This window comes from Carcharodon carcharias, chromosome 23, assembly GCF_017639515.1.
Source record: "Carcharodon carcharias isolate sCarCar2 chromosome 23, sCarCar2.pri, whole genome shotgun sequence".
NCBI classification, from domain to species: Eukaryota; Metazoa; Chordata; class Chondrichthyes; order Lamniformes; family Lamnidae; genus Carcharodon; species Carcharodon carcharias.
Window position 1 is genome coordinate 16194347 of NC_054489.1, and position 22725 is coordinate 16217071.

Here is a 22725-nt window from a genome sequence, read left to right on the forward strand (position 1 = left end):
AAATTCTGGAGCTCTTAAAATAACCCAAAACCTTGTATTTGACTATGACTTGGTGAATGCTAATGAATGAATTTAATTGTAGTATTATCTAGATTTAAGGTAACATCAGCTTGTTAATAATCTCAGAAATAATGATTACACAGTTAATAACAAGTCTTTCTCAAGTCCTTATTTTAAACCTGAAGGTTCATTTCCATACAAATGCTACAGATCGTAGCCAAGAAGAAAACTCCATCACTTCTATGTACTATAGGCTTTTGCATTAATATTAGAAGAAATCACTGGCTTACACTCCAGGGAATTATTCCTTACCTTCACCTGCTCATTGGACGTGACAGCACAAAATACTATCTCTGTGAATCCTTGGGTGGGAAACATTCTGAAACATATCCCTCCAATGACTCGACCATCCTTAATCAGCGCCAGGGTCTTGTGTTTTCTGTAGGAACAAGATGTGTCACATATCACACCATGATCGAAACTGGGTTTAGAAAGTTTACTTCAATATAAAGACATCATAATTTTTGCTTTTAGTTTAAGTTCATATTTAAAAGATTACTTATGATGCTTACACAAAAAACGATGAAACACTCGCCGGTTCCTGGTTGAGGGAACATAATCTATAATGTCACCATAAATTGCAATTTGAAAGTGGGAAATAAAATAGATAGGCAAACCAGCAAATGCATTATTATTTTTGCTGTCAATTTCAAATACCCTTTATTTAAAGGAGTCACAATTCAGGACATTTCACTTAAGTGAACACATGTTGGATAAAATTCCTTTTCTTGTAACGTGTAGCAACAGGAGAGTGCAAGGCGCCAGGGCTACGTCAGAGTAAGGCGGAGACTGAGTGAGTAGCGAATTAGGCTCATTTGGGAAATTGGTGCACGGGGGAAAGAGGTGTGGTATACATTGGATTTATGCTAAACTGGGGACAGGAGCAGCTGAGCAGAAGAGTGCAATTACATTTCTCGATGTAGTCTGTAGGCCACCAGCTAGTGGGAAGGATGTAGAGGAACAAATCTGCAGGGAAATTACAATGAAGTGCAAACATTAGAGAGTAGTTATAATGGGGGGCTTTAATTACCTAAATACAGACTGGGATAGTGATAGTGTAGAGGGCAGAGAGGGGCAAGAGTTATTAGTGTGTTCAGGGGAATTTTCTACAGCAGTATGTCCAGTCCAACAAGAAAGGAGGCACTGCTAGATGGTTCTTGGAAATGAGGTGGGCCAAGTAGGTCAAGTGTCCGTGGGGGAACATCGAGGAGATAGCGATCATTGTATCATAAGGTTTAGGATGACAGTAGAAAAGGACAATGGGCAATCCAGAGTAAGAATAGTTAACTGGGGGAGAGCCAACGTCAATGGGACAAAAATGGAGCGGGGCCAGATAGACTGGAACCAAAGGTTGGCGGGAAAAACCGTAGCTGAACAATGGGCTACCTTCAAAGAAGAAATGGTTCCCACACAGTAAAGGTAAATTCTCTCAAAAGGGAAAGGTAGGACAAACAAATTCAGAGCTCCCTCGACTTTGGAACACTCTGCCTCAGAAGGTGCGGTCACTGAATATTTTTAAGGCAGAGGTAGATGGATTCTTGTTAGACAAGGGAATCAAAGGTTATTGGCGGTAGATGGGAATGTGGAACTCGAAACACAAACAGAACAGCCATGATCTTATTGAATGTCGGAGCAGGCTCGAGGGGTCGAATGGCCTACTTCTGCTCTTATTTCGTATGTTCACCGGATGAAAAAGGAGACAGAAATTAAGGCAAATAAGAAAAAGTGTGCTTATGGCAGGTGTCAGGTAGAAAATACAATTGAGAACCAAGCTGAATACAGAAGGTTCAGAGGAGAGGTGAAGAAGCTAATAAAAGAAGCGAAGAGAGATTATGAGAAAAGACTGGCAGCCAACATAAAATGGAATCCCAAAGTCTTCTATAGGCACATAAATAGTAAAAGGGTGGTAGAGGAGGAGTAGGAACAACTGGAGGCCGAAAATGGAGTCAGGGGACTGGCTGAGGTGTGAAAAAAAATTTTGCATCTGTCTTTGCAAAGGAAGCAGATGCTACCCAGGGCATGTTGACAGAAGAGGAAACTCTGTCACTGGAAGGATGCAAAATTGATAAGGTGGTGGCGTTGGATAAACTGTCGGTACTTAAATTTGACAAGGCATTGGGACTGGATGAGATGCATCCAAAGACGTTGAGGGAAGTGAGAGTGGAAATTGAAGGAAGTGAGAGTGGGAATTGCAGGGGCACTAACCATAATCTTTCGGTCTTCCCCAGACTCAGGGGAAGTGCCAGAAGATTGGAGAATTGCAAACAATACGCCCTTGTTCAAAAAAAGTTGTAAGAATAAGCCCAGCGATTACAGTCCAATCAGTTTAACTTCGGTGGTAGGGAGCTTCTAGAAACAATTATTCGGGATAAATTTAATAGTCACATGGGCCAGGATTTCCTGGTTGGCGAGCGGGAGGTGAGGCCCGCTCGCCAATGCTTAAAATGACGTGGGATGATGTCAGGCGGAACTCCCGACATCACTGTGCCCCATTTAATTTTCAGGTAGGCGGGGGCTCAGCAGAATCAGCTGTGCGCCCGCCAACCTGTCAATGGCCAATTGAGGCCATTGACAGAGTCATTTAGCTAATTAATGGACCTGCCCATCCAACCTTAAGGTTGGCAGGAAGGCCAGGAGCCCTGGCAGGCATTAGAAAAAGCATGAAACCTCGTCCACGGGTGGGATGAGGGTTCACGTAGGTTTTAAAAAATGTAATTAAATAAAAGGAACAGTAGCAACATGGATACAAAATTGGCTGAGTAATAGGAAACAGTGAGTATTGGTTAAGGGATATTTTTCAGGTTGAAGGAAGGCTTGTAGTGGAGTTCCCCAGGAGTTGGTATTGGGACCCTTACTTTTCCTGATATATATTAATGATCTATACATTGGTGTGTAGGGGACAATTTAAAAGTTTGTGGACGATACAAAACTTGGAAGCATTGCAAACTGTGAAGACAACAGTGTAGAACTTCAAGAGGACATAGACAAGTTGGTGAAGTGGGCAGATAGGTGACAGATGAAGTTCAATGCAGAGCATTGTGAGGTGGTTCATTTTGGTAGAACGAACATGGAGACACAATATAAGATAAGGTCAATGCAAAATACTGCAGATGCTGGAAATCTGAAACAAAAACAAAAATTGCTGGAAAAACTCAGGTCTGACAGCAACTGTGGAGAGAAAGACAGAGTTAATGTTTCGAGTCCGCCTGACTTCTTCAGAGCTAAAGAGAAGTAAGAAATATAAAATAAGCTGTACAACTCTAAAGTGCGTGCAGGAACAGAGGGACCTGGTTGTATATGTGCTTAAGTTATTAAAGGTGGCAGGACAGGTGGAGAGAACAGTTAATAAAGCATACAGTATCCTAGGCTTTATTAATAGGGGTGTAGAGCACAAGAGCAAGGAGGTTATGCTGAACTTGTATAGGAAAGTAGTTAGACCTCAACTAGAGTATTCTGTGCAGTTCTGGGCACCACACTTTAAGAAGGATGTGAACACATTGGAGGGAGTGCAGCAGAGATTAACAAGAATGGTTCCAGGGATAAGGAACTTCACTAATGAAGGTAGATTGGAGAAGTTGGGACTGTACACCTTCGAGAAGAGAAGGCTAAGGAGGAGATTTGATAAGAGATGTTCAAAATCATGAGCGGGCTGGACAGATTACATAGGGAGAAACTGTTCCCACTTGTAAAAGGGTCAAGAACGAGAGGGCACAGGTTTAAAGTAATTTGCAAAAGAAGCAAATGCGATGTGAGAAAAAGCTTTTTCACGCAGCGAGTGGTTCAGGTCTGGAATACATTGCCTGGAAGCATGGTGGAGGCAGATTCAATCAATGTATTCAAGAGGGCATTAAATGATTATTTAAATAGAGACAATGTGCAAGGTTACGGGGAAAAGGCAGGAGTCATAATGCTCATTTGTGAGCCGGTGCAGACACAATGGGCTGAAAGGCCTCCTTCTGCACCATAACAATTTAATGTGATTGAAAATACTTTCATGAAGATGACCTATTCCCTGAAAAAAATTAAATGTGGACCCAAGAAATGCATTTAAAATTTCATCTGAAATAAAACAGAATTATCTCTACTTTCAGCTGTGAATAAATTTCAAAATGGTTTACATCAAGTTCATTGAATACTTTAATTGTGGCCAAAAACAAAATCACATACGTCAGTTGACCTTAGAGCACAGAGAACTTTTATTTTCTCCATTTTTAAATAAAACACACGATTCGAAAAAATAATCGCTATTGATAACATGACAATTGTATTTGTGAAAAGCAGGTGTACCACGAAGTGCTCCAAATGTACTTACGGATCAAAGACAAGCCGTGTGATGTACTCTTTTGGCATTCGTGGTAACTGATGAGAGAAAACATTTTGTAAACCAACCAACCACATCATTATTTTCTTATTTGACCTCTGAGAAAGCGAGTTTCCTATGACATGAAACTCAATGACACCTCTGCGTTCTTCCAGACGTGCGGCTTCATCACGAGCTGCATTTGCGGACAACAAATTTGTCTAAAAGAAACCAAAGAATAAAAGATGCATTAAAATTCTTGACGATCCACTGATATGGTTTCAACTCTTAATCAGCTCAATACTTCCTCATCTGTCAAAACTTAAAGGGAGGGGTTTGTTTTAAAGGAAAACAGAAAAGTGGATGAATTAGTTCAGAAGTGTTATTGCAATCTTGTTTGAACAATTAATCGAAGACATGGGAAACAGGATGTGGTAGCTTCAAATTACCTATTTGTTGTACACAGCGTGTTTGTAAATTAAAGCAACATTATAATTTCCCATAGATTAGCTTCCTCTAAATAAGGAATCTGAACACATGCAGAGAAAATAAAAACTATAGCTGTGCCAGCCTGAATACCTCCATTTTCTCTATTGAGCAAAATGAAATAGACATAAATTTTGGTGGAGAGCAACAAAAACTTGCAAAGTTTTTGGGATGTTCAACGTTTCGGGATGTTAGTATAACCAAATTCCAATATTAATACAAAAGCAAAATACTACAGATATTAGAAATTTTAAATAAAAATTGAAAATGTTGAAATGCTCAGCATCAATGGAAAGAAACGAGGTGATGTTTCAGATCAATAGCCTTTCATCGGAAGTGGAAAACGTTAAAGATATAACAGCTTTTAAGCAAATAACCATTGGGTAAGAGTAAGTGGGGGAAAAAAAGGCATGGTTTTTGGTAGGATGGAAGACAGGAGAGAATAGATAACAAAAAGGATGATGGTGATAATGGAGATGGTGCTAGTGAAGAAACAAAAGATGAGTCTATTGGGTGCAAATAGAAACAACAGAATCATTACCAACAATTGCTGTCCAAAAAATGGGACCAGTGGTTTTGATCGGAACTTGTTAAACTCAAATTTGAGTCCAGAAGGCTGTAAAGTGCTTAAGCAAAAAATGAATGCTGTTTCTCAAGCTTCTCTTGGGGCTTCATTAGAACAGTGCAACAGCCAAAAACAGAAAGGTCAAGAGTAGATATGAAGCTGAGAATTGAAATGACAAGTGCCTGGAAGCTCAGGGTCACATTCGCAGACTCAGCCAAGTTGTTCCGCAGGGTGGTCACCCAATCTGCATTTGGTCTCCCCACTGTGGAGAGGATGCACTGTGAGCAATTAATACAGGATACTAAATTAAAAGTATATTAATCACAATTTCACCTGGTAGTAGTGTTTGGACAGTGGGATAGGAGGAGGAAATAAGGCAGGAATGCATCTACTATGCTTGCACAGGAAGGTGTAGAGGTTTTGGACGCCCATGATGAAAAAGACAGTTAGGGCCAGGAAACAGGAAACTGTTGAAGTGGTGGAGGGTGTTGGCCGAGATGTGGACGTATCTGGGAAGAAATTGGGCAAGGGAAGTAAAAATACAGTCGAGATAGGAAATGGCATCACAATTGATCCCAGCCCAGGCTTTAGCCAATATCCATGCAGAGGTGCTTTCAGGACAGGTAATATTGACTGATATTCCCTTTCTTGGGCAAAAGTGATGAGGCTAATACATGCATTTCATTATCTCAAGCAGTGACCTACCTCTGGACCCAACATAGCTGCTGGATCTGTAATAGTCAACATTACTTCATTAACTAGTTCCATTGGAATGTCACCCATCACACGCATCCTCTTTGCATCTTCTAGGGTCATGGTGTCAGACATTTTTCTTTTCTCTCCTGTAATGGACAAACAATTGGCTTTAAGTATTTAACCATTCAGTAAACAGGCAAATTTATACAATGCATAGCTCCAAACAAGTCACAGATTCAATCTCCTGTCAACACCATTAAGTTAGCTTATCTCAGACAACTGGTCTCATCACTTCTGTCCTGGAAGCATATGTGCACGGTTGTTGGATAAAGACTGGAATCAGATGCCACCAAGATCAAACAATCTCATATATTCACTGTTTAGGTTTCGCAGAAATAATAGTTTGCCCTGTATTCATTGTGGCTTTTCTCCCTTACAGCATTTCAGTAACTTCATGTCTATGGGCCACAACAAGGCTGGCGTTAACTATGATGACCCTGCTGCTAAATAGCCTACTGACCTGAGCTACCCACAATCTCATGCAAAAAACAGCCATGGTTACCAGTGAAATCATATCCCAGCAGAAGTCACCATATCCAGGAGAGGAAAAATAAATGGAGAAAACTAGAGGTAGAATTGAAGAAAACAAATGCCGCCCCACACAAAATTTTCATTTATTATCCATCATTTTTTGAGACCAGAGCACTTTGTCTATTCTTGAGGGCCTGCAGACTGAGCTCCTCTAAGATCACTTGGGAAGAGGAAACAAGAAAAAGCAAGGTTCTACCTAAGCAGAATAAACAGAATTCAGGGGTGAATCGTCCCAGTTTATTCTTAATTATTAGAGTGTGATACTGTCAAATACCTTGCCATAATTCAACAGTGTTCTCGGAATAGGAAATGGTATACAATATAGGAAGAGTGAAAGGAGGCCAGAAGAAAACTTTCCCACCTTCCTTGACTGATGTGATATAGTAAGGATTTTGAGACATTGAGAGGAAGGAGAAGAAAAGAATCTCACTGCATACACTGAAAAATTGGATCAAACAGATCCGTAGCTATGCTAGATGTTAAATCAGACATAGTATCCATGATGTAACCCATTTACAGGGATTGCAAAGTTGATTTGTTGGGGACTAACAGTTTCCTCTTTCATTTCGGCATAAAAAAACTAGGTCATCAGGTCACTTCATTTGAAAGGTGAATTTCTCAATCACTTTGCAGTATATATAAAAATCATTGCTATGATATCAAAGGTTAGTAATAATTTAAAACATATTGATAAATAGAGGGTCGATGCCACCATGTGTCCAAGATGTCAAACTACATTTCAAGAAAAGCAGCAAACGTGATGTGAACAGCAGAGGCTGATCTTGGCAAAGCACAGCTAGGTTAAGCCTTGAATATCTAAGAAATGCTACAGCTCACCATCCATTTTCTGGCACTTCATATTTGCTTCTTTCCATTTGTTATACTAAACGGCAAGTGCTTACTCGACAAGTTCCAAGCACTACAAAGCTGGCTCAGATCCCCAACAATTAAATTGACTGCTGTATCTTAGTGTGGTCTGTTTTCAATTGAATGTCTTAGGTATTTTAACATAAATAGGCAAACTTTAAAAAAAACAAGAGACTTAAAAAATCCAAATCCTACAATTTAGTGATCACAAGCTGATCTACTGAAAGGATTCGAGTGTCCCATCACTTTACATGCAAAACATGCATTAGTTATGTAACTGCATTACAATATTTCTGCTTTTTCTAACACGAATATCAGATTAAAAATAGACTCTTTCAGTTCACGGTAACAAAGTAATTACCTGGTTCTGGCTCAGAAACCCCCATGTCAACACTAATTGATGCTGGACTTGAGCTACAATTGATGTTTCTGCTTGATGTAGGGATACTAGGCACTGGGGATGGACTAACAGCTGAAAAATAAAATGTCAGTGGTAAAATATTGTTTTTTTAAAACACAAAGTTGCTGTGATAAACACATCACATCAAAATAAATATATATATTATATACAGTAGATAGAAGATGATCTGATGTCCAAGCTACATTAAGTGATGCACATTCAACCAGAAAGACAGTCCTTGAGCACTATTGGATATCTGCAGTGCAGTTCTAGCTTCAAATTAGTATGGGCAAAGTGCATTAATCCTTCGAGGACTGAAGCAGCATTAAAACACAAAAATCTATCATACTATATGAATGCTAGGAATTAACAGGCATGCTGTCATACCACATATGCCTCCCACATGCTAGTTTATAATATTTAGTATTACCAGTTCAAAAGGACCCATTTTATAAGATAGTAAGCACATAAAGTTGAAAGCTGTGAACAACCGTCAGTGTTCTCTGTACACTCAGATTTCTGCCTGGATATTTCAAACCACCACCTGAACTATCAACAAATCAGGAAAACCCAAATCAAGTTTGTGGACTTGCAGAAAAGTTATAGAATGCAGCAAAATTATAGAATGTAAGGAACTGTTAATAAGGCATATTTTTCTGCTTTGTGCCATTTTTATTTTCAAGGATCAGTTTGTTCTAAAATACTGTATGAACTTTTTAGTATCTAGACTCACTCATTCTATGTCTGTATTTAATTTATCCCAGACATGATACAGACTTCTTGAATGAGAAATTAGGTTACTTAGCACCCATTTTTTGGGGCACTATGAGTGCCCTTAGAGCCCTAAAATATTGCATGCACCAAATACCACAAAATACACAGATACCACATCAGATACGCCATAAGTGCCTGGAAATCACCATCTCCAATAAGACAGAATCCAACCATCTCCCCTTGACATTCAATGATATTAACATCACTGAATCCCCCATTATCACTACCCTGGAGGTTACCATTGACCAGAAACTGAACTGGACCAGCCATAAGTACTGTGGCTACAAGAGCAAGTTACCCTTGAGAACTGAGTGGCTTGCTAGGCCCTTTCAGGGGGTATTTAAGAGTCAACCACATTGCAGTGAGTTTGGGGTCACATGTAAGCCAAGCCAGGTAAGGATGGCTGATTTCTTTCCCTCAGAGACATTAGTAAACCAGATGGGTTTTCATGACAATTGACAATGGTTCCATGGTCATCATCAAACCTTTAATTCTAGATTTTTTTGTATTGGATTCAAATTTCACCATTCAAACCTGGGTCACCAGAGCATTATTACCCTGGGTATCTGGATTACTAGTCCAGTGATAATACCACTACGCCAACACCTCCTCTCATCCACTTGCCTGAATGAGTATAGTTCCAACAACACTCAAGAAGCTAGACACCACCCAGGACAATGCAGCCCACTTGATTGGCATCCTATCTACCACCTTCAACCGGTGCAGAGTGGCAGCAATATGTATCATATACAAAATGCACTGCAGCAACTCACCAAGGCTCCTATGATAGCATCTTCTAAAACCATGATAGAAGGACATGGGCAGCAGATGCATGGAAACATCACCATATGCAAATTCCACTCCAAGGCATACATCACTCTAATCTGGAGCTACATCACTGCTCCTTCATTGTCGCGAAATTAAAATCCTGGAACTCCCTTCTCAGCAGCACTGAGTGTACCTGCACCAGGTGGACTGCAATAGTTCATGAAGACAAATCACCAACACTTCAAGGGCAATTAGGGATGGTAAACAATGCTAGTCTTGCCAGCAATGTTCACAGCCCATGAAAGAATTTTTAAAAATACAATGCTGGGGAATGGAACACTTTTCATATCAGCAGGCTTACAGAATCAGCACCAAACCTTGCAAGGTTACAAGATGCACTTTTAAAGTTCTTGTTATTCTGAATCAAGATATCTCAGTATCTTCCCTAGAATAGCACCCTCTCTCAACAGCGAGAGGGGTTTTGCATTTCAAACACCAACTATCTTGTGGCAACACTGAACAAGACTGCCAATTAGTGCTGAATTAGGGACAGTTTTTTGCCCAACTCACAAACTACACATACTTATTTCACATAGAATACAAAGGGCAAGCAGACAAACTTTCACTGTTCGGGTTCTTCACTGAATCCTCTGATACTGATGAGAGAGCACATCTGCAGCAACTGTTGATTCTACAGGCAGATACCTGGCTGTTGTCCCAGTTGCACTCCTTCTGCAGCAGACAAAGTGAAATCAGAATCCCAGATTGGAGAACTCTGGCCATAAATCTCTTCCTCCAGCATAGATAAGAATCTGAAAGAAGATAAATAAAACTGAGTTGACACTACAAATGGTGCAAAATAAAATTGCAATATTGAAAAGTTCAAACATATAAAAACCATACAATAGCAGTTGAAAGGTGTTAAAATATAGCTTAATATAAGAACTCCAGTTATGAATGCCAGTTACATTACAGAACTCATGTAAAAACAACTGGCTCATTTGAACAGCTGCGTTTCAGAATAAAGCCATTCAAATTTTCAAATGCCTCAAGATAAAGATTTTTTAAGTTAGGCTGGTGTTAAGTGATGAATTTTTTAATTTTCCAGAAATTGTATTATAAATTGCTCTTTGAACTGAGCTCAACCTTGCAAGGTAGGTCAGATTGCAAGAATTCGCCACTGAAGCAGATTTTCACTTACAACCAGTTAAATAAGATTCCCACTGGAACAAAATAATATTTAGTTAGTAATACTGAGTCTCCTTGGTTCTGCCATGCAGCTTTTTGCTATGCTGCCAAGAAACATTCCCAATGTTTGAATCAAACCTGCAGAATGTTCTGGCCAACCTTGTACAACAAGTATAGTGGCACTTGCAGCAGTGCTAAGTGCATGAGGATGAGCTGTAGCAATCAATGTTAGGTATGAGATCTGACAGAAAAAGTGTTGGTAGCTGAGTGATGGGAGGGTGGTGGTTTGGGCAGTAGTTGAGGCTACTGGTACAGTTGGTAGGATATGGCCTTTGAACACACTTTCCAAACTTGGTTCGTACACATATTTTGGTTATTTGGGATGGGAACAGTTTCTGAAGCTATGCCAAAGGAAAAGCTTGCCTTTACTGCCTGTGTAGCTGTGCATCTTTTGTAGCCCTAAAGAAAATATGGCACCGAATTGGAAGTATTAACCTCTTACTTTGGGAAGTGGGTGAGGATAAGTGTTCGTTTCTCTGGCATCAGCTTGTCTTTCTCCACCCTGAACTTCTCAAGTAGCTGTCTCCGAGTGACTGTGAAGATGGACCGAAGCAGCGTCCTCCCGAAGACCTGTGTGGTTTCATATCGAGGAAGACTGTCACAGCTTTGAGGGACATGACAGTAGCAGAGCCACCTGGAATACAAAGAAAATGACAATAAAAAAATTACCCTTCAATTCTTGAAAATAAAAATTCAAAAGAGCCAAGACTGAGACCTTGGAAACCAATGTAGAAATTAGACATTATTTACTTTCAGAAATTAACATACTTTATTTTCACTTGGCGACAAATAGAGGAAAATGAAGACCTATTGTACTATTTTACATCAGCTAGGTTATTTTCCTTTCTTTGGCACTTAAACTGCCAACATTAATGAGGAATTATGTAACTGTACATAAAGATAGTGAAGTGCAAAATAAAAAAAAACCCACACTTTACAGAAGGGAGTGTTCTTTTAAAATTGGTGTTGAGATATATTGCTGGGGCAAAATAGAAAGGGCTTTACATTTACTGCTAATCATGATGAGGCAATGCTTATGACAGACCATGTTCCAATCCTTAGCTTAATTAGATTAAAATTAACAAAGAGAAATGAAAATGTGTTGAAAGCTAAACCCATCCCTATGTAAATGAGCAAGAGTCTCCTCCTCGCACAGTAATGGAATTCACACTGATCAGAGGTAACACTGTTGATAGCAATTTTTGTTTATATACACAAGAATAGAACACCTCTACCCAGTCCTCGTGGAATTTTACAGTTATAAGCAGATAAGACAGTGTTCAACAGGAAAAGATTAGGAAATAAAATAGCAACTCTCAATTAGCATGTGGAAGCAAGAACTGTACCAAACTTTGTATAACACATGCTACAGTTTCATTCCCCTCACTCCTCACATGGACCTCAGTTGGTGTTCATACTGAACTTGCTTACCAAAATAGTTTCACTCTCAGACTCCACAAAGAAGCCTTTGAATCAAAAAGAACTAAAATACTATGCATCAGGTAACAAATTCACGCAGTCAATTTGCACACTATCCATTCCACCATGGGATTTAAATATCTTGTCCTAACAGTCCTATTTACAATAAGCTGTGGCAGTCTCAAACAATTTCTTACAGCCTATAGGCCAAACCAGAAGAACGTCCACTACCTGGCAACGCAATTCAAAGGCTGTTACAATAAATACTGCAGAAATTGGAAGTGTCACAATGTTGCAACAGAATGCTCTTCTCAAAGTCGGACTGTCACATATTGCTGGGCAAAGTAAAGAGAATTTTATTTTATGTCTGTGAGAACGTGATGCTGTGACAAAGTTTCTTTCTCATATCAACATTCTTCACTGTATTGAGCAAAAACTAAAAAAAAAGTTACTGAACCTTTCACAAATATACTTGTGATCCTTCCCAATACCTGGTATAATTAACTTTGTATGCATCAACGTCTTCATTCTGGGATCTCTGCCGGAACTGAGATGGAGTTTCCAGTTTCCAGTAGTTCAAACAGAGAAGAAACATTTTGGAAAGTTCATACATAGTTTGCTTTTCCTTGGCAGGAATGTGGCTGAATTTGTACTGGACAAAGTTAAAAATTCCCTGGTAGAAACAGAATATAAAAGATTTAAATTATCACACATTTACATCCAAGATTTATTGCTATTACCTTCCCCAAATCTGCTTCACTTTCGTTCCCCATGGCATCTTACCTTTAAATGATTCTACTCTTAGTTCTACATCTATCAAGTCTTGGCTTCATTTTGATCGATTTTTCACTTTTTAGATGCCAACCAGTTAAATGGCTAGAGCCAGTTTGAGGCTGAGGGTTCATTTAAGTAGAACTGCCAGCTGCTAGCCAAAAAGGACCTTCCAATTTAGGCTAGTGCAATATTGGACAGCCTTGAGGATGCCTATCCAACAGCAAGGCAAGCGTGCAGGTAATATTCAGGGTCATGGCATGAGAGTCCTGGGCAGTCCACCCAGATTATTTTTGTGTTGTGCAAAGCAGCACAAAAAAAAATTCAAAACTTGCCTTTTCATTGCCTCGTAGGTATATCACCAACATCATATCCGAAACAGTGTTAAAATATCTTATACCATAAGACCCCAATTTTCAATTTAAACACAGACAGGCATTAACAGAAAAGCAATCACTCCCTTTAGAGGACGTTCCCCCTCCCACTAATGCTAATTTTGGCAAGTTAAAGGTGCCACACTCTCTCTTTTATACTCAAGTCGAACATGCAAGACACTCAGTTTTCTTTCACATGCCATTTTTCATCAACTCTTAAATCTTTAAAAGATGTCAAAGGTACAAGCACCTTTCCAGAGAATTGAGTACATAATCTTGGCTGACATTTCAGTGCATCACTGAGTGAGTTCTGCACACTTTCCTTTTATTTTTTCATCAGATGTGGGTGTCATTGGGTTCCCTGAGTGGCTTGCTAGGCCATTTCAGAGGGCAGTTAAGAGTCAACCACATTGCTGTGGCTCTGAAATCACTTGTGGCCAGACCAGGCAAGGATGGCAGATTTCCTTCCCTAAAGTGAACCAGATGGGTTTTTACAACAATTGATGATACTTTCATGGCCTCCATTACTGTGACTAGCTTTATATTCCAGATCTATTAATGGAATTCAACTTTCACCAGCTGCCATAGTGGGATTTGAACCCATTTCCCCAGAGCATTAGTCTGAGCTTCTGGATTACTAGTCAAGTCACATAACCACTACACCATCATCTCCCCACAGCTGTTGATTTTTGGATGAGTCATTAAACCTAGGTCTAGTCTGCCCATTTAGATGGGCAAAAGACCTAAAGGTAATATTCAAAGAGATAGGGAGTTCATAATGGATGTGTCTACCAGGTTTCCTGAAAAGATACTTTTAAGAACTATTACAACTAAGAAGATTGTGGTGGGGTTAATTACATTTTCACCAGATATGGTTTACCTAAAGAAATACAAATCAGGTCAGAGGTCAAATTTCATGTCGCAGCTGTTTAAGGAAGTAATGAACAGTTTGGGGATAAAACAGTTTAAGTCAACAACTTATCATCCGGAATCACAAGGAGCTTTGGAAAGATGGCATCAAACTTTAAAAACTATGATGAGAGCATACGGTTAGGATTATACACAGGACTTGGACACAGGAATTCCATTTTTGCTATTTGCTATTAGAGACACTCCTAATGCATCAACTGGTTTTAGCCCTTTTTAGCTAGTTTATGGTCATGAGGTAATCAGACCACTGAAATTGATTCATGAGAAATTGGTGGGTCAAAATTCAGAAATTATGCTCCTGGATTACGTATAAAATTTCAGGGAAAGATTGAACAGAGTATGTGAATTGGCTAGGGAACATTTAAAGGCATCACAGCAAATGATGAAAGTGGAGGCAGATAAGAAAGCGAAAACTTACAGTTTTGTTTCTGGAGAGAAAGTACTAGTTTTGTTACCAGTACTAGATGATTCATTAAATGCAAGATTTAGTGGGCCTTACAGGATTAAAAAGAAATTGAGAGAAGCAAATTATTTAATATATACTCCAGATAGAAGAAAGAAGCAGAGGGTGTGTCATGTAAATATGCTTAAAAAGTATTTTAACAAGGCAGAGGAACAAAAAGAGGTATTATTGATGGTGGATGATGAGAAAGAGGTAGAAGTGCAGGGCTCTGAAATTGATTTTCCTCCAATCAAATTGGGTAATGAAGGGATGCTTGAAAATTTAGATGAAACACTGAGTTACCTTCCAAGCAAGTGTCAAAGCTATTGCAGCCACACAAACCTATTTGTGGAAATAAGTTGGGAAAGACACTTTTAGCTGTACATGATGTATGTATTAAAATATCATCTTCAATAAGGCAACAATTGTATAGATTAAATCCAGCAAAGTTATCACAAGTACAAAAAGAAATTGACTTCATGCTTCAAAATGATATCATTGAGTCTAGTTGCAGTAACTGGAGTTCGCCTATTGTACTGGTACCGAAACCGGATGGAACACAGACTGAGTGTGGACTATCCCATACAATGGTTGGAAGACTGCATTTAGAAAGTGGGACAATTGAAATTTATCACAAAGATTGACTTGCTAAAAATATATTGGCAGGTACCGTTGTCAGAGAGAGGAAAGGAGGTATCAGCTTTTGTAATGCCAAGAGGGCAATATCAGTTTAAAGTCATGCCATTTGGAATGAAGAATGCACCTGCGACATTTCAAAGGCTTACAAACAAAGTAATCGCAGGTCTAAGCAATTGTGCTGTTTATATTGATGATTAATCGTTTTCAGTCAGACGGGGGAGGAGCATTTATAGCAACTGGAAGAATTATTTACTTGACTACAATAAGTTAATTTGGTGATGAACTTGGCTAAAAGTGAATTTACAAAAGCGCAAGTTACGTATCTAGGCCATACCATTGGACATGGTAAGGTGGCTCCAAGAGATGCGAAAATCCAGGCTATCGTGGATTTCCCAGTGCCTACAACAAAACGAGAAGTTGAGATTTCTGGGCATGAGTGGGTTTTACCGGAAATTTGTTCCAAACTTTAGCCAAGTGGTTGCTCCATTGACTGAACTATTAAAAAAGAACAAGAAGTTTTAATGGATACTGGAGCGTCAGAAGTCATTCAATAGTTTGAAAACTGTATTAACTACCACACCAATTTTGGCAGTACCCAATTATGCCAAGCAATTGAAGTTGGCCATTGACACAAGCAATATAGGCATTGGGGCTGCACTGTTACTAGAAGATGACACTGGAATTGAAAAACTGATCGGATATGTTTCACGGAAGCTGAACGTACAACAGAGAAGATATGCAACGATCGAAAAATAGACTTTGGATTTGGTGCTAGCATTGTAGCGTTTTGAAATGTATGTTGCAAACAATTAATCAGAAACAACTGTTTATACAAACCATAATCCTTTGAAGTTTTTGGACAAAATTTAAAGGCTTTTCAGATGGAATCTATTATTACAACTGTTTAATCTACAGAATATACATATTGCTGGAAGAGAAAATCTATTCACAGATGCATTATCAAGAGTTTGAAGCTTAAAGGAAAATTGGACATTTTTAAAACCTAGACACTGAACTGGAGTGATTTCTGTTGATACCAAGGACTTGTGTATATATATTATGTTAATGCATGCATCTAGTAATGTAATAGTGTAATAAGAATAGGAGATAATATGAGATGGGTTATTAAGATGAAGCTGCCTTTTAGAATTATGACAGTTCAATTTTCAAGAGAGGAGGATTGTCATGAAGCTATTAATGTATAATATTGGAAATTTTTTTCTTTTAAAATAGAGATTTAGTCTGTGGGTGTTTCTTAACTGGATTAAAGCCAGCTAGTCTGGGTGCTTTGACATATACTAATTTTGAGATGTAAGAGAGGCAGAGTGCATTTGCATTTTGTTAAATAGAGCATTCAAGAAGGGGAGTGAAATCTGGCACCTTGCTAGTAGAGACCAGGCAATGTTTATATTACTAATAAAATTGGTACTATGAAAGGGGTTTTATTGTTAGAAGAGGTGGAGTTCAAAGGGGCTGGTGATACAATGAGAATTTACAGTCAATGAAATGTGCTGAGTATAAACAATAGCAGTTTTGTGTGTGCAGGGCAGAGGCAATGTAAGATCAAAGCCTGTAAGCCTATCACTGTGTCTGCAAAGGAACCAAAGTCAAAGGAACCTCATTCTGAATTTGTAAAGTAAAAATGCTTTGCCTGGTGTCTGCTTAAAGTCTATGGGTTATTGTTGCCTTAGTGGAGATTAGTTTTGGGAATTTGGTTAAAAGTTATGATAGTAGTAATTTGTAGCCATGTGTATATATTTAACTTGTGTAAGTTAATAAATGTCTCACGTAGTTTGATATAAAAACCTCTCGAGAACTGGTGGTCTGATTCCTGAATTTAGAGCTGCATCTCAAATATACCACTTAAAAGTATAGGTTATGACAGTTGTCTAAAGTTTCCCTCTACCAACTGCTGAGTCATAACACATTACTGTTTGATTTACCTCTGTTTCTCTTTAATTCTTTTCACGCCTGATGGTGTCCCATAGAATAGGCTTTAGGCTGTCACCATGTTTCTCAATTTTGGGAAAAAAATGCCAAGCGGGACAAATTTATCATTGAAGTGAGGGTGTCCAAGTGTTAATGACATGTCAGAATGAGGTTCAGGTTTAGATCTTCCATCTAGGGGTCCAGTGCTGTTTAGGAAACATCTATGCTCACCATTCGTTTCAACTTCAAAAGGTGAAAACATTTAAGAAATCCTTCTGTAATTGAGCAATTTCCGCAAAATACACTACGTTGGCTTATTTGAAAGGTAAGCACATCAATACATATAGTTTTGAAACAAAGCAATGTAAAACTTAGCAATGCTTTATCCCCACCTAAAGAATATATCAATACAGAAGACTAAGGTGAACTGCTGTGTCTTTCTGCTCAGTGACATTATTTTAGTCGACAATATTTGTAACTGCCTACTTTTAGATTCTTGCTATGGCACAGTCAAAGTTTTACATTTTAGCTACAAGTATTTATTGTGTTTCTATTTTTGATAAAAAGACTATTTTCACTCCCACAAGGCTTTCAAAGTTTAATCTTATAAAATTTAGATTATGAGTGGAATATTCTCCTCTAACACTCATAATCCAGTCAAAACTACAATCACACAAACTTCCAGTCATTAAACCTCACCTGCTCAATGCTTGGTTTTTCAAATGGAGGGCTTCCCAACTTTCCTTCCACCACAGGACGTGCCATTTGCAAGATACATTTCCGTAAAAGCTAACAAGGAGGAAATAAAATCAGCAACTTGCCTCAACAATGTGTGAAAAAAGTGCAAATGGAATGCAATGTAAGTACCTGCAGCTTCCTATTGTTCATTGCATTGGAATATTTGGTTTGGTTTGGTTTTTGGTAAACACTGCATAACTTTATAAAAATGTTTGTTCTCTTCACTTAATCCAACCTGTCTGGACAGCTTTAATGTTATACGCATTTTGCTTACAAGTTTGTTCCACTTGATCTCTAAAAGTCAACATACAAATTGTACATTTCTCAAAGTGCAGCAATTTATAAAAACCAAACATTAACTGAGGAAAGGTCATCAACCTGAAACGTTAACTCCACAGCTGCTGCCTGACCTGCTGATATTTCCAATATTTTCTGTTTGTACTGATTAATGTTTTGAACTGATCATTGATTCCTCTAGCCCACCCTTCCAAATCTTCTGCTGAGGTATTTTCTGTGATTCTGGAATTAATAGTTCTATATCCTACATACTAATATGAATTCATCCAGATATTTTTAATACGTGACCAGATATTATATTTCATCGCCTTGACTGATAAAATTTATAGAATGGATTTACCACACTTTCCAAAGAAAATTGTGTGCCATTATTTATTCTAGCACCCATGACTTTAATCTATATCCCCAGTCCTCAAATCATGTGCTTGACAGAAATTTTTAATCTATGGGTAGAGCCAGAGGACATCGCTAGAGTGTTGAATGAATACTTCACGTCCGTCTTCACCCAAGAGAATGAGGATGAAGGTATTGAACTCGGGGAGAGAGACTGTGAGGTTTTTAAGCAAATTGATATAGGGAGTGACAAGGTATTGAAGGCGTTGGCAGTCTTAAAAGCGGACAAATCTCCAGGTCTAGATGATTTGTGACCCAGACTGCTGAGGGATGCAAGGGAGGAGATCGCAGGGACTCTGACCCAAATTTTTAATTCCTCTCTGGCCACAGGGGAGGTGCCAGAGGACTGGAGAACAGCTAATGTGGTTCCACTATTTAAGAAGGGTTGTAGAGATAAGCCAGGGAACTGCAGGCCAGTGAGTCTCACGTCAGTGGTAGGGAAACTATTGGAGAAAGTTCTGAAGGAGAGTATCTATCCCCATTTGGAGAGGCAAGGTTTGATCAGGGATAGTCAGTATGGCTTTGTCAGAAGAAGGTCATGCCTAACAAATTTGATTGAATTTTTTGAGGTCACTGGGTGTGTAGATGAGGGTAGTGCAGTTCATGTAGTTTATATGGATTTCAGCAAAGCCTTTGACAAGGTCCCACATGGGAGACTTATAAAGAAGGCAAATGCACATGGGATACAGAGTAATTTGATAAGGTAGACTCAAAATTGGCTTAGTTGTAGGAGGCAGGGGGTGATGACAGAAGGATGCTTTAGTGACTGGAAGCCAGTGTCCAGTGGCGTACCACAGGGATCTGTGCTGGGTCCCCTTTTATTTGTCATTTATATAAACGCCATAGATGACTAAGTGGGGGGTAGGATTAGTAAGTTTGCGGATGACACAAAGATTGGCCGGGAGGTTAACAGTGAGGTTGAGTGTCTTGGGCTACAGGAAGATATAGACGGGATGGTCAAATGGGCAGATAAGTGGCAGATGGAATTTAACCCTGAAAAGTGTGAAGTGATACATTTTGGAAGGAGTAATTTGACAAGGAAGTATTCAATGAACGGCATGGCACTAGAAAGTTCTGAGGAACAAAGGGACCTTGGCTGTGTGTCCATATATCTCTGAAGACAGAGAGGCATGTTAGTGGGGTGGTGAAAAAGGCATATGAGACACTTGCCCTTATCAATCAAGGCATAGATTACAGATGTAGGGAGGTCATGTTGGAGTTGTATAGAACCTTCGTGAGGCCACAGCTGGAGTACTGTGAGCAGTTCTGGTCGCCACATTATAAGAAGGATGTGATTGCACTGGAGGGGCTGCAGAGGAGATACACCAGGATGTTGCCTGGGATGAAACATTTAAGTTATGAAGAGAGGTTGGATAAACTTGGGTTGTTTTCATTGGAGCAGAGAAGACTGAAGGGTGACCTGATCGAGGTGTACAAGATTATGAGGGGTATGGACAGGGTGGATAGGGAGCAGCTGTTTCCCTTAGTTGAAGGGTCAGTCACAAGTTCAAGGTGAGGGGCAGGAAGTTTAGAGGGGATGTGAGGAAAAACATTTTACCCAGAGGGTGTTGACGGTCTGGAATGCACTGCCTGGGGAGGTGGTGGAGGCGGGTTGCCTCACATCTTTTAAAAAGTACCTGGATGTGCACTTGGCACGTCATAACATTCAAGGCTATGGGCCGAGTGCTGGTAAATGGGATTAGGTAGGCAGGTCAGGTGTTTCTCACATTTCAGTGCAGACTCGATGGGCCGAAGGGCCTCTTCTGCACTGTGATTCTGTGAACTCTATCAAACACTCTTTCTCTTCTATAGAGAGTGGAGTTTGGCTCACTCACTAACTCCAGGAGCCACTTTACTAACTCTCCTCTGAGCTCCTACCTGTAATTCTACCATAAACTGAACATACTCTCACCAAGTCCAGATATGAGTCAACATTACCTCCTTCTTGTTATATCACACCCCCAGCTGTACAGTATTTGCTTTTGAGACCACCTGTGAATATTGAACGGAGCATTTTAACAAGCTATCCACTAACCCCTAGTTCTGCTATTACCTCAAACACATCAACATTTATCACATACTTAACACATTCTCAATTATTCTGTTCAATCCCATTACTTTATTCTTGAGGCTCAATAATAGAATTCTCATCATTGTTTGAAGATTATCATTTCAAGCCTCACATGCGAAGCTTGAATACATTATCTAGACTGATATTTGAGGGAGTGATGCCTTGCCAGAGGTACCGTCTTTCGATCAAGATATTAAACCAAGGTCCCCTCTGTCCTCTCAAATGTGCACTAAAAAAATCCCACGGTACTATTCAAAGAACAATGTAGCAGTTCCCCTCATGCCCTGGCCGCCATTTATTCCTTAGCTATCATCACTGATCATGACATCTAACTTATTGCTGTTTGTGGGACCTTACTGTGTCCAAATTAGCTGCGCTTATCTCCCTACATTATAAGATTGATTGCATGTCAAAAAGCAACTCAAGTAATTTCAGACATCCTGAAAAGCTAGTTCTTCCTTTCCTTTTTTCTGAAATCTTACAACTGTAATAGTTACAAATAATAATAGCATGTGCAATATTTCACAATTTCAAAGTTTCAAAACTAGCTAGAAATATTTTTCATGTATACAGGATATGCCATAATATATTGTATTGTACTAGCACATTCGTGGTTTATTTTACCATAAGACCTCACAATTTAGCAATGCCCAAGTTCACTAATTGAGTTTTTCCCATTCAAAATGAGTTCTGCAATGCATCATTGCAACATGCCTCATACATGTAGTTTGCATTTGCAGTTGAAAGGAAGTTTTAGACTTAACTGATGGTTAGCAAATATTTTCTTCAACTAACATAGGAAATACAAAACTGTTGCACCAATTTCTAGATGGTTAGATCAGCCAGAGAGTACCTTTCCCACAGACTTACCTTGAAAAGATAGAAATAGACTTGTTTTGTGTCAGTGTCCTCCTCTTTGTGAACTGACATGAATAGATTCTCCACATCCACCACCATCCCAAGCAGCCTGTTAATCTCATCTTCTGAAACATTATCCAAGTGAGAAACATGGTCCGCTAATGGTCAAACATAATAAAAACATTAGAGTGAACATTAGAATTAAAAAAGTCTTTTATTTAGTTCTTTACTCAAGTTATTTTGAAACATGATCTTACTTATACAGCAAGTGTGCATTTATATAGCATCTTTAATGTAGTAAAAAAGTCCATGTGAGTGTTATCAAACAAAATTTAACACCGTGTCACACAGTGGGTAGGTTCCTTGGAACATCTTAAAAAGGAGAAAAATAAGGTCGAGAGGCCAAGTGTTTTAGCGAGGAAGTTCCTGAGCTTAGGTCCTCACAGCTCAAGGCATTAAGGGTTAAAATCAGGGACGTGCATGAGACCAGAATTAGAGAATCGCAGATATCTCAGTGAATTATAGAACTGGAGGAGGTTACAGAAATAGGAGGGCCAAGGCCATGGAAGGATTTGAAAACAAGGGTGAGAAATTTAAAATGAAGTGAAGATCCTTTTTATATCAACTCCTTACACAGAGTGCAGTATAACTACATTCAAAATCGTCTCTTATTTGACTGAACATGGCAGATCAACTCAAAACCTTCACCATGCTAATCTACAAATGACCAATAGTAAGCCAACAATCACATCTTCTAATGCTCCCAATCTCTCCCTGTGTGAAAGCCCCAAGCATTAAGTTTGCATGTCCTTTCTAATGAAATAAGCAAGGTGGGCAACTTACCGCATTGGGAAAATCACTGCGTGGGCGTCATTCCATAGCAAAAGTCAGCCTTGAAAGATGACTCCCCTCTCCCCATTATAACGATTGTGTGCTAATTGTGCTGAATATTGAAGAGTCATACACTGTGGACCCTGCCACACTGATAAAAACTCATTGCACTTATATCTGAAAGAGAGAGGGCTTTCCTTCCATTAAGCTGGACTGGATTCAAACCCTGGTCCCAGAGATAAGTGGGGCATTTGCTAAGTTACTGAACCACCCAGTTG

The 22725-nt window shown here is 39.2% G+C and overlaps 1 protein-coding gene across 2 annotated transcripts in view; it reads right to left on the minus strand.

Annotated features, from left to right (window-relative positions):
- The window catches only part of kat2a (K(lysine) acetyltransferase 2A), a 62106-nt gene that overhangs the window by 35096 nt on the left and 4285 nt on the right, over nt 1–22725 (minus strand). For both annotated transcript variants that reach the window (XR_005941306.1, XM_041173566.1), the window contains exons 3-11: nt 21629–21774; nt 17959–18048; nt 12666–12847; nt 11198–11389; nt 10213–10319; nt 7927–8037; nt 6117–6253; nt 4373–4581; nt 313–439 (exon numbers count right to left, since the gene is read on the minus strand). Coding sequence is in view for 1 of the 2 variants with exons in the window: in XM_041173566.1 (XP_041029500.1) it covers nt 313–439; nt 4373–4581; nt 6117–6253; nt 7927–8037; nt 10213–10319; nt 11198–11389; nt 12666–12847; nt 17959–18048; nt 21629–21774 (1301 nt within the window). In the remaining variant the exon portion in view is untranslated. The remainder of the gene's footprint in view (nt 1–312; nt 440–4372; nt 4582–6116; nt 6254–7926; nt 8038–10212; nt 10320–11197; nt 11390–12665; nt 12848–17958; nt 18049–21628; nt 21775–22725) is intronic.